A 10,902-nucleotide genomic window follows, 5' to 3' on the forward strand; every position below is an offset into this window, starting at 1 on the left:
AAGTATTAAGCTTAGGGAGGTATTCTTATCATTATTGTCCTAGTTATAGTGAATTAATATTTATATACAAATATGATTCTTAGTTAGTTACATAACTTATCAGGGATGCCTAAGATTAGCGTAAATATTATAATTTGATGAATAAGATTGCTCCAATGCTAGAATAGAGAGTATTCTTATCATTATTGTCCTAGTTATAGTGAATTAATATTTATATACTAATATGATTCTTAGTTAGTTACATAACTTATCAGGGATGCCTAAGATTAGCGTAAATATTATAATTTGATGAATAAGATTGCTCCAATGCTAGAATATAAAGTATTTTCTTTGCAATCACATTTGATGGAGAGTGAATAACATGTTTAGTAGATTGATTATAATAATGATGATAATAATGTAGTTATTAAATTTATTTTAAAAATAATTAAAATATAATATCCTCAAAATAAATTTTATTATAATATCTTGAATCAAAATTTTTAAAAAATAATAATTTTTATATTATATAACAGTCTACAACTATAGATCATGCTTAGGTTAAGATTTCGGTTAAACTTTTAACCGAGACTAAAAATCAGATCGACCGTATCGGTTTGGAAAGATTTCCTTAGGGTTTTGTTGAAAACACCAACGTCGCTTGCGATTTTCGCTGCGGAGTGAAAACTGAAAACACTTCTGATGATGATAATGTTAAATTTCGTGGTCAAAAATCTATAACAAATGCTCCACCTCCTCCGGCGAATCGGTGGAAGCCCATGGATTGCCGGAGAGCGATTTTCGCTGTGCCATCTCCGTCTCCTCCACGACTTCGCCGACAGAGCCCTACCTCCATCATCCTCGAGTTCAGAACTCACCGTCTCCTACCTCGTGAATTCATGTGGGCTCTCCCAGTCTGTTGCTCTCTCCCTCGCTAAGAGAATCAACCTCAAGACCACGGAGAATGCCGACTCAATCCTTGCCCTTCTCAGAGCACACGGCTTTGCGACTAGCCATATTGCTTCTATCGTCACCAAGTCTCCTCGCATTCTCTTCTCTGATGCGGAGAGCAATATCAAGTCCAAGCTGGAGTTCTTTCTCGATGTTGGAGTGTCCAACGACAGCCTTGCAAAGCTTATCTCAGCCATACCTTCCATCCTAAGGTGTAGCCTGGAAAAGAGGCTTATGCCCAACTTTGATATGCTCAAGACGATCTGCGGCAGCGACAAGCAATTGCTAGCCAACATCTGCAAATTCGCCTGGCTCTTAGGTCGCAACTTCGAGAAGGAGATCTTTCCGAACTTGAAGACTCTGCGAGACCATGGAGTTCCCCCTTCCAGTATAGTAAAGTTATCTATCATGGCCCCGCAAGTTTTGCTGCGAAACCCTGCCCGTTTCAGCAAATCAGTAGTTAATCTGAAAGAAATGGGCTTTGATCTGTCCGCAGTGTATTTCGTTTCAGGTCTTAAGGCAGTTTGGATGCAGAGTAACTCAAGTTGGGAAAGGAAATTGCAGCTGTACAAGAGTTTAGGCTGGTCAGCCGAGGAAACTATCTCCGCGTTCAAGAAGTTTCCTTTTTGCATGATGATTTCAGATAAGAAAATCAAGAGGGGCATTAATTTTTTTGTTGAGAGTGTGAATTGTAAGCCGTCCTTTTTGGCAAAACAGCCGATTCTCCTGTGTTTCAGTCTCGAAAAGAGAATTGTGCCTCGGCTCAACGTTATGAATATCTTGGCATCCAAGGGACTAGAAAAGAACTTCAGTATGACAACAATACTGTACGCAAGTGAAAGGAGGTTCCTTGAGAAATATGTCGTTAAGTACAAAGATCAAGCTCCAGAAGTTATTCTCGCTTACAAGGATAAAATTGATTCGAAAGGTCTCATGTTCAATCAGTAGCCATGGAGCCTTAAGTTGTAAGCCTTCCACCTGTTTACCAAAACCGTGCATTTTCTTGTTTTGACTGCCAATTGAACTTCGAGATTGCAAGTCATCTGACTAGATGTCTTATGTCAAATGTTTAGTGCTTATTTTTAAGATCCCTCTAGCTTTAACTGCTCTGAAATAACATGGAATTTATCTAGCCAAGGGCCTATTTGGTATCACTTATTGTTTTTTTTTTTTTACTTTTTTGTTTTTTTTTAAATAATGTGTTTTCTTAGTGTGTTATTTAACTATTTTTATTTTTAAAAGCACTCAATACAACTTTGAGAGGTATTGAGTGTTTTTAAAAGAACTATCATCATTGGTTGTTGTCACCGCCGACCACCTTCCTCCAGCACCACAATTAGCGACCACTGCCGCCATCATCACCTCATCGGCCACTACCATTGTTTCCGACAACTGCCACTTCTTTGTCGTCGGCCATGGCCACCACCTTGCAAACCTAGACTTTATAAATCACTTTATTTAGGCCTCGTGTGAATGGGCGTTTTTTTGCCTTTTCCGTTTAGAAACGGCAAAATTATTTTTTGTTCGTTGTTTGTTTGTGACGTTTCTATAGAAAAGCTTTTTAGGGAACCTCATTTTTCTGCTGTTTTGAGAAGCTTTATGATATTTGATTCTCCATTAGAAAGCTCCATTCCCTTAACCAACAACCTTTTACAAAAAGTACCAGATAACCAAACGAAGCCTTAATATTCAATAAAAATAAAATAAAATGTTCTTAAGATGCCAAATACATTTTATATTATGTCAAAATATAAACAAAATAAAATAAAATAAATAAAAATAGAAACTTAAAGTGATTCCAAATGGGCCCTAAGTTTTTTTGTTTTCGTGTAAATTTCTTAATTAGTGTTAATTTTCTTCAGGCATTTGACTTGCAATGATCTATCCATTCAGAGTCTTACCCTTCTTTTATCCAAAATACAATTTTCACAATTACTTTCGTGTTTCTGAAAATCAACATGAATTTTGTATTGGTCAAGGGAACTAATATTTAGGATTTTAAAACTTTAGCAATGTGTCGATTGCTATGCAGATAATATTAGTATGGATCAAGAGGCTAAACATGTTTTCATTTGAATTTGTTTTCTATGAAAACATGCAGGTCCTTGTTGTAATTGTAGATGCTTTTTATGTTATGCAAGTGGAAGATGACAATTGATGCCAGGGGCAGCATTCACTATTTGTGGCTATGCAGTGTAAATGTTGATCGGTAAATTAGTTGTGGAAGACTAGAAGGTATCAATATGTTCCTTTTATGTTTGCACCTGATTGTGAATGTTTTCATTTTGTTTTTTAGGGATGATCCTGATCAATTACTGACTAAGTTGAGCAGTAATAATAGCTTATTTGATCTAAGAGATCTTCAATTAAACATTCAGTAATTGAGATTTTACTTGAATGTTAAGTATAAAAAGAAGAAATGTTTTGTTAAAATATGATTACAACCTTCTTTTGTGACTAAATACAGCAGATCTCATACTGTAATGATCCGTCGGAGCTCCTCCTTGATGCTTCATCAGTTATTCCTAGGAATGTTTAATATCCTATAACTTGGATTAAATTGCTATTGTATGGAAACTTACGAGGACATTGATGTAAAGCTGAACTTTCATGATCTTTTGCATGTATGTATTTAATACGGCGAAAGTTGCAGGGGTCTGCACCAAGCGGACCCGGGAGCCATTGGAATGGCCTCTCTAGTAAAATGCGGCGTAGGTGGGGCAGACAAACAGAGAGGGGGGCTCGGCTAAGGGGGTGGGGCCCAGTAGAGAATTAAAACATTGTATTATGAGAAAATCAATTAGGAAATCCTTTCCTAATTGAATTATTTTTAAATTGAGGAGGGAAACATATTAGGAAGGAGGCTGATTTAGAAGGGAGGAAGGAATCTTATTTAAGGTCATAGTAAGGTTTATTTTATTCTTATGCAGATTTTATTTTAAGTATTGTAGTTCTCTTGTGTGAGGGATCCTAGCGGCTTCTAGGGTTTGCGAGAGAAGGTCCTCCTCTAGAAAGATGACCATTTATCTTGCTTTTGTTCGTAATTGATTTTCTTATCAATAAAAATATGTTTTGTACTGAATCGCTTGGAGTATTTGTTGTTTTGGTACCAAAACGTATTAGTGTTTCTCCCAAGTATGCAGTCATTTCAAAAGTTATGGCTATACTTTCTAGGTCGAATATGTGAGGCTTGATCATTTGACTTTCTGATGAACTCTAAGGTTTTTCTCACAAAGGGATATTAATTAAGCAGATATCAGTGTTCATCATTTGTAATCGAAGAAATGTTTTTATGCCCTAGTATTTTCTCCAGCCTTGTACTATCACGCTTATTTTAATTGGAGGTACAAAGAAGGATGATTTTCTGTAGTGTTTGAACTTTATTTCCTTGAGCTGATTATAATGTGCTTTGTCAAATTGAAATTGGGTGGGTTTGAAGTCTATTTGTCTGCCGTGTCCAACACGTGTCCCAGTCATGTCGGGCACGTGTCCGTGTCCGATACGTGTCCGGCACTACATTCTCTCTTCAAGATGTGTGTCGGTTCATCACAGATGTATTGTTTTTTGCTATGATTTCTGTTAGGGAATCATTGAGAAACTTGTTCTCAAGTGATGCTAGTAACTGCTGTTAGATTTCATAGCACCATGCAGTTAACTGTTTCTCTAATATGTTTTTTGTGAAAATTTGCCCAAATATTCCAGTAAACATGGTATTTGGATTTTGGTGCTCACTGTAGTTCTTTCAGACAAAAAAAAAAATTGTTTTGTAATAATTATGCCCCCACACACTCCAAGGCTCAGTACATTTGTCAATTATTTATATTACAGGTATAAATGAGTATGAGCTGTAGAATTCATATATGTAATTGTATTTTGGAAATTGCCGAGCTTCGATGTTTAACTGTTGTATCCAATCTAGTTTTTTTTATTATTCTTTTAAGATGTTAGACCAAAAATAAATTATTTATGGGATTTTAACTGGTGTACCATCCTGAACATATGAATTTTTATTGGCTTGCTATCTTAAGCTTTATGTTATTGCTATGTCACCCTAATTTATACTTGATTAGTATGTTACTTAATTGACTCATATTATAAGAATTTAACTTTAGATGAGTTAAGTTACCCTAGTTGGATGCCAGTGTGTGCGGTGTTCAGGCAGCATGTGCCAACAAACACCACTGACTCTGCTTTGGCATCCATGCATCTGACAATGTCTCACTTGTTGGAAAAGATTCCAAAATGCCGCAAAGTAGTGGAGAAAGTAATGGAGAGAGTTGTGTGTTGCATTGTTTTCCTAATTAAAGCAAATATAGGGTTTCCTTTAAAATGTGTAATAAGATTTTCCTTATAGGTGTTATGGAAGAGGTAATATGATAGGTACCACTTGAGTATTTCAAGTGATTCCTATCGGATCTAAGCCAAATCGCAACAAATCCGCTGTTTTCTATGAGAAAACAGCCATCAAACACAAAAATAGTGGAAAAATAGGAAAAAAAACAATAGCAAACGATTGAATTTCACTAGTCGATGCAAAAGACAAGAAAGATACAAGTTTCCTTCGATTTGAGAGGAAGGAATAACTCTCCAAATCTCTAGCCGTAGCCTAGAGCCCAAAAGAAAAAACCCTAGATCTCCCAACCAATTTCAAATCCAAGATAATCCCAGGCTGGACCGGCCTAACATAATACTAGGACCCTTTTTAAGATTTGATGATTGAGATACTTATTGATGGAAGGTTGAAAAGTAAAAAGAAAATTCTGAGTGATTTTCTTTGGAAGTGCTTGCAGAAATATAGGAAAAGCCTTGGCTAGAATCTGATTTCAGCAATTTCAAAAAATCAATGACAAGAAAATGAGGAATATAACACATAAGAGCACTTTTTTATTAAAAGATTTATGAATGAAGAGACAAGATACAAGTGGATATTTAATTGGAGAGGAAGAACTAACTCTTCCAAATCTCTACCCGCTGACTAGTGACAAAACACCCTAACAAAAATCTAATTTTAACAAAAAAACACCCGACTCTAACCCTAGAAAAAACTCCTCCCTACTTAAAGCATACAAAAATATCCCAAATTTTTTAATTCTTTCCATCCTAGCAACACCCCCCTTAATTGGATTTTAATGCCCTGAGCCCCACGGCAAAAGGCGCAATCAATCTATCAGGTAGAAGCTTGTTCCGCCTAAAACAAGCAGAAATTTCATCTCAAAACAAGCGACTTGTTCCACCTCAATAGAGTCGGTCCAAGTTAGATCAGCTGGACTGGTCTAACAATATCCCCCACCCAAATACCCACCTTGTTTGCAAGGTGGAAAGACTGGCTCGTTCCTCAATTTCCTCGTCATCACAAATAGTGAGAACCTAAAGAGATCGATCCTTACATCGATGTTTGATCTATACCGCTCCTCACATCTGAAATAATGCCTTTCATCCTCTTCTCATGTAACTCCTTTTTCATGAGTTTCTTGAAGTTTTCCCCAAGTCTCTCTCTTACAGTTTTGCCCTTCGGGGTCTCCCTAAGTGTACCTAGTGCCAGCTCCTTGAATTATCAAAAAGGTGGTGGTCATCTTATACAAACCTCTTAAGCTACTGCCTCCAGTCCCTCTCTCTAGGTGCCTCTGATCATCCACCAACTGGGCTAGCTCCATTGCCTCTCCCAAATCACGAGGCCTCATCACTCTAATTGCCACCCGAATCTATAGTTTGAGCCATTTCATGAAGTTTCGATCCAGTACCGTCTCCGGAAGCCGATCCAGTGTATTGGCCAAGTGCTCAAACTGTTCACGGTATTCCACCATTGTTCCCTCATGCGTCAGGGCAAAGAATTGCTCATAGAAGTCCCCTCCCCTGTTAGTTCGAAAACATTCCAACAAGAAATTCTTAAACTCCCTCCAGGCTCGTATGGGCTGCTTCGTATCCCTCCATTGGAACCATGCTAAAGTTTTCCCCTCCAAGCACATCTTTATCACCACAAGTCACTCCTCCTCCATTAACCTATTGGCGGTAAAGTATATTTGCACCCTGTAGATCCACCCATGTGCATGCTCTCCCTCAAAAATGGGCATCTTCAACTCCCTCAACCTCAGATCTCTTCAGTCCCCTCTGTTTCCTCCATAATTTTCCTTTACCCAAGCTGGTGGTTCCTCCCAAGTGTAATAATCATCTCTTTTACGCTCATACCCAAACTCTTTGTCAAAATCTCATCTTCTCCCTTCAAATTCAACACCCCTTCAATCATAGTCAGCCCTTCTCCTTTCAAAGTTAGGCCCTCTCCTTTCAAACTCAGCACCCTTTCGATCATAAGCAACCCCTCTTCTTTCAAATTCAGCCTTTCTCCTTTCAAATTCAGCACCCATTTAATCATAATCAATCCCTTTCTTTTCAAATTCAGCACCCCTTCGCTCATGCCTAACCCCCTCACGCCTCTCCTCATACATTCTTCCTCACTGCTCCCTAGGGGGATAGGATCTAGGGGAATGCATTCTCTCTTCTCCCTCAAAAATCTCCGTCTTCTAATCTTCTCTCGCCTTATCGGATTAGGGTTTTCCTCACATCCTTGGTTGTCGGCAGCTTCCCTCGCCTCCGACAACGCCATTTTAGTTTGGCCCTCGAACAACTTCTTCAACATCTCCTACAGGATAGAAAACTTCCCCTAGATCTTCTTATGAATAGCTGAAATTTGACTTTTGAGATCTAGAATTTTATATTTTAATTGTCTGATCTCTCTCTAACACTTCTACCTTTTTTCCCTATCATGGGTACTCGGATCTAGGCTCCAAACAACAAAAATAAAAAACAGTGGTTTTGGTCTTCAAACATAAAAAATTAGCAAGATCCGAGAGAAAAGCGCAGTAGAAATCAGCAAGGAAATTCTATATTTCAGCCCATGATATCGCTCTGATACCAATTTGTTAGGAAGTGCATACAGAAATTTAGGAAAAGCCTTTCAGAAAATTTATGACAAGAAAATCAGGAATAGAACACACAAGTACACTTTTTTATTGAAAGTCTTATGAAAAAAAAGACTAGATACAAGTGGATCTTCAATTGGAGAGAGATTCCCCTCTCCTAAATCTCTAGCCTACGGCTACAGCCCAAACACCCTAAGAAAAATTTAATTTCAGCAAACAACACCCAACCCTAATGATGTCTATCTTTATTCATTCATCTAAATTGATTTATGAATGATTTGTGTATGTAATTGAGATTTTATCAAGTTTGGTACATATTGATTTACATTTTTGTGGTGTGAACCTTAGTAGCAACATAAATTTGTATTTGTTCTAAATTTTTTTTGTAGAATTTCAGATATTGGCGATTTTTTCATTATCATTTGGAATAGATGAAGCTTGTTTTTTTTCACTTAAAGGGGATTGATGATCTTTATGGAATCTGTGAATTGTGAATTTGTGTTTTTTGTGAATCTCATTCTAGATTTGCATTTGTGAATTCCATACCCTTAAGTGTCCTTCATCAATAAGATACTAAAAAACAACATTAAGAAATAATTTTGGCACCACCAAGCTTGCCTCCGTCTCTGTCTCACTTGTCTGCAGCGCTGCCAAACTTGCACCTGTTGAACTAGTTCATCCCAGCTAGAACAATTGAACAGGATTATTCTTCTCTCCTCCTCTCCTCCCCCCTTTCTTTTTTCTCTCCGTGTTGATTATTCTCTAAAGTCCTCTATATATTATTTTTTCTCCCAAGAAGCAAAACAGCTAGTCTCACCGATGAGCAGGAGCTTGCAGCCCACGTATGACCTAGCCACTGTTAGTAAAAACTCAGTTGCCCACCATAGAAGCAAATACCGATTCCTCAACTCCTCCTCACCGCATATTTTGTTTGCTTATCTCTCACAAACTACCATTTTCCCAAGAGGCTGTAACTGGCCAACTTCAAAGTCATCTCGCTGTCTGTCAAGTGAACATCCATGGCCTTCCTTCTAGGAGTCTTTCCCATTGCGCTCAAATTGCCGTCAGTTTCCATCTCCAGCTCTAGGCTGAGCCTTGCTCACTGTAAGTTTTTATCACCAGTTCTAACCTGAGACTTGCTGTCAGTGCCCGATATAAAGGTTCTAGATAGTGATTCTTAATTTCTGAAAGCCTTGCTCATATGAGGATGGCCTTAAATCATGAAATCAGGAGAGATTATTACGTGCGGAGTCCAGACGCATCTGGAGGCCAATCTAGATACGTCACGTCACCTAATGTACTGTGTATTGGGTGACGTGGCTCATCCGAATTAGCCTCTAAACACGTCCGGACACCGCATGTAATACTTTTTTCTGAAATCAGGCATCTAAAGGAGCTTCTCTATGAACCGCATTTCAGTTCTGGGAGATGAAGCGGACGCAAAAAAAAAAATAGTTTTCTGTCTTGGTAAGTTTCATTTGAAATGAGGGGCATCTTTTCTTCTGCCTTCTCACTTGAATTAAGAAAAAAAAACCGAGCTATGGTAATCAATCAGGATGCCTTAAATAACCATAATAGTGAAGATTAATCAATGCTGAAGGTATCTTATCCCAAAACTCGTCCTTCAGTTTTTTGGAGCATATAAGTGAGCTGTTCTAACCATATGTGGGCTACGCAAAGCATCCAGATCAATGTGAAGCTCAGTTGATTCGTTTTATAATTTATATATAGTGTTGATACATGGCATAGTCAGGTTTTTCATGCGTTCAGATAAACTTCTTATGAGGATGCTTAGGTGGATGAGTGGTTTTATCCTTAGAGATAAGATACGAACTGAGCATATATGTGAAAAGGTTGGAGTAGCTCCAGTGGAAAGCTATGATTAGAGAGAGTTGCCTTAGATGGTTTAACCACATTAAACGGATGCCTTCCGATAACTCTGTTAGGAAAGTTGAGGTATTAAATTTGACTTATTTTAAGAAAGATAGAGGTAGACCTAAAAAGTCTTGCTTAGAAAACATTAGAAATGATCTTTCTTTATTAGATTTAAATGAGAATTTAACTTTTAACATGACACAATGACGAAAAAAGATTCATATAGCAGATCTCACATAGTAGGACAAAAGCTTGATATTGTTGTTGTTGTAGATAAACTTCTTATGTGTGCTTACATGAGGTTTTATGAATAAAAACGTGTAGAATGTGCCATGTGCCATGTGCCTGTCATCTAACTTGATTACTTTATGTGATCTCTGCAGCTATTGCATCTGTCTGTGCTTCCAGTTCAAGGAATCTGCTGTGGAATATTTTGCATAATTTGGTTCATTTAAGAACAAGTGTTTCTGGCTATCAGCCCAGTGCCTAAATAAAAGACAAGTAAAGATAGCTTCGATCTTGCTGGGCTCTTTCGTTCCTTCTTTTTCTTTTTTCCCCTGGTTTTGGGCTCTTTAGTTCTTATGATACATTGTATTAGTTTGCTGCGTTTCTGGAGCTTTTTGTAGGTGCTGAGTGGCTGAGCACAGGTCAAAGGCTTTAGGCCTTTTTTGTGAAGCTGCCAATGCCAGCACCAATTGGCTACTACGCCTCTTCTATAACACAACTGCACTGAAGAACCGCATCAAGTGGCCTCCTCGCTACTATTATGAACAATTTCTTCCCGGCAATTGTAAGTCAGCCTCAGGAATATTTATATTTGTTACTTTTTAATTAATTTAACTTGTTGAGTAGCATCAATTAATTGAATCATATAAGATATTTTGTGGATGATTCAAACTGAATTTATATTTTTATCACTTATCAGAATGCAATGCTTTATGGTGCCGAATATTGGCCATTAAAAGAAAAGCATAATACTAAGTTAAGTGTGAGGATGCTTAGGTGGATGAGTGGCTTGACCCTTAGAGATAGGATACGAAATGAGCATATACGTGAAAAGGTTGGAGTAGCTCCAGTGAAAGATAAGATTAGAGAGAGCCACCTTAGATGGTTTGGTTACATTAAACGGAGGCCTTCCGATGACCCTATTGGGAAAGTTGAGGTATTAAATTTGACTTAT

General features: G+C 37.8%; 1 protein-coding gene across 2 annotated transcripts; it reads left to right on the forward strand.

Moving 5' to 3' along the window:
• Window positions 1-575: 575 nt before the first annotated feature.
• On the forward strand, window positions 576-10,649 carry LOC110108678. Of its 2 annotated transcripts, XR_002304494.2 has the most exons (3): window positions 577-1,895; window positions 3,032-3,165; window positions 10,106-10,649. XR_002304494.2 is itself a non-coding variant. In XM_020839425.2 (2 exons), the coding sequence occupies exon 1, from the start codon at window positions 724-726 to the stop codon at window positions 1,876-1,878; it is 1,155 nt and encodes a 384-aa protein (XP_020695084.1). In that variant the 5' UTR covers window positions 576-723; the 3' UTR covers window positions 1,879-1,895; window positions 10,106-10,649. The 2 variants fall into 2 exon arrangements, 1 of the variants encoding a protein (XP_020695084.1); XM_020839425.2 differs by lacking the exon at window positions 3,032-3,165 and having other exon boundaries at window positions 576-1,895.
• Window positions 10,650-10,902: the final 253 nt, after the last annotated feature.

This window comes from Dendrobium catenatum, unplaced genomic scaffold (genome assembly GCF_001605985.2).
Source record: "Dendrobium catenatum unplaced genomic scaffold, ASM160598v2 fragScaff_scaffold_54, whole genome shotgun sequence".
Lineage (NCBI taxonomy): Eukaryota > Viridiplantae > Streptophyta > Magnoliopsida > Asparagales > Orchidaceae > Dendrobium > Dendrobium catenatum.

Bases quoted from the DNA above. Each gene is read 5' to 3' on its own strand.
- LOC110108678 (XM_020839425.2), top strand. From the start codon at position 724: ATGCTCCACCTCCTCCGGCGAATCGGTGGAAGCCCATGGATTGCCGGA.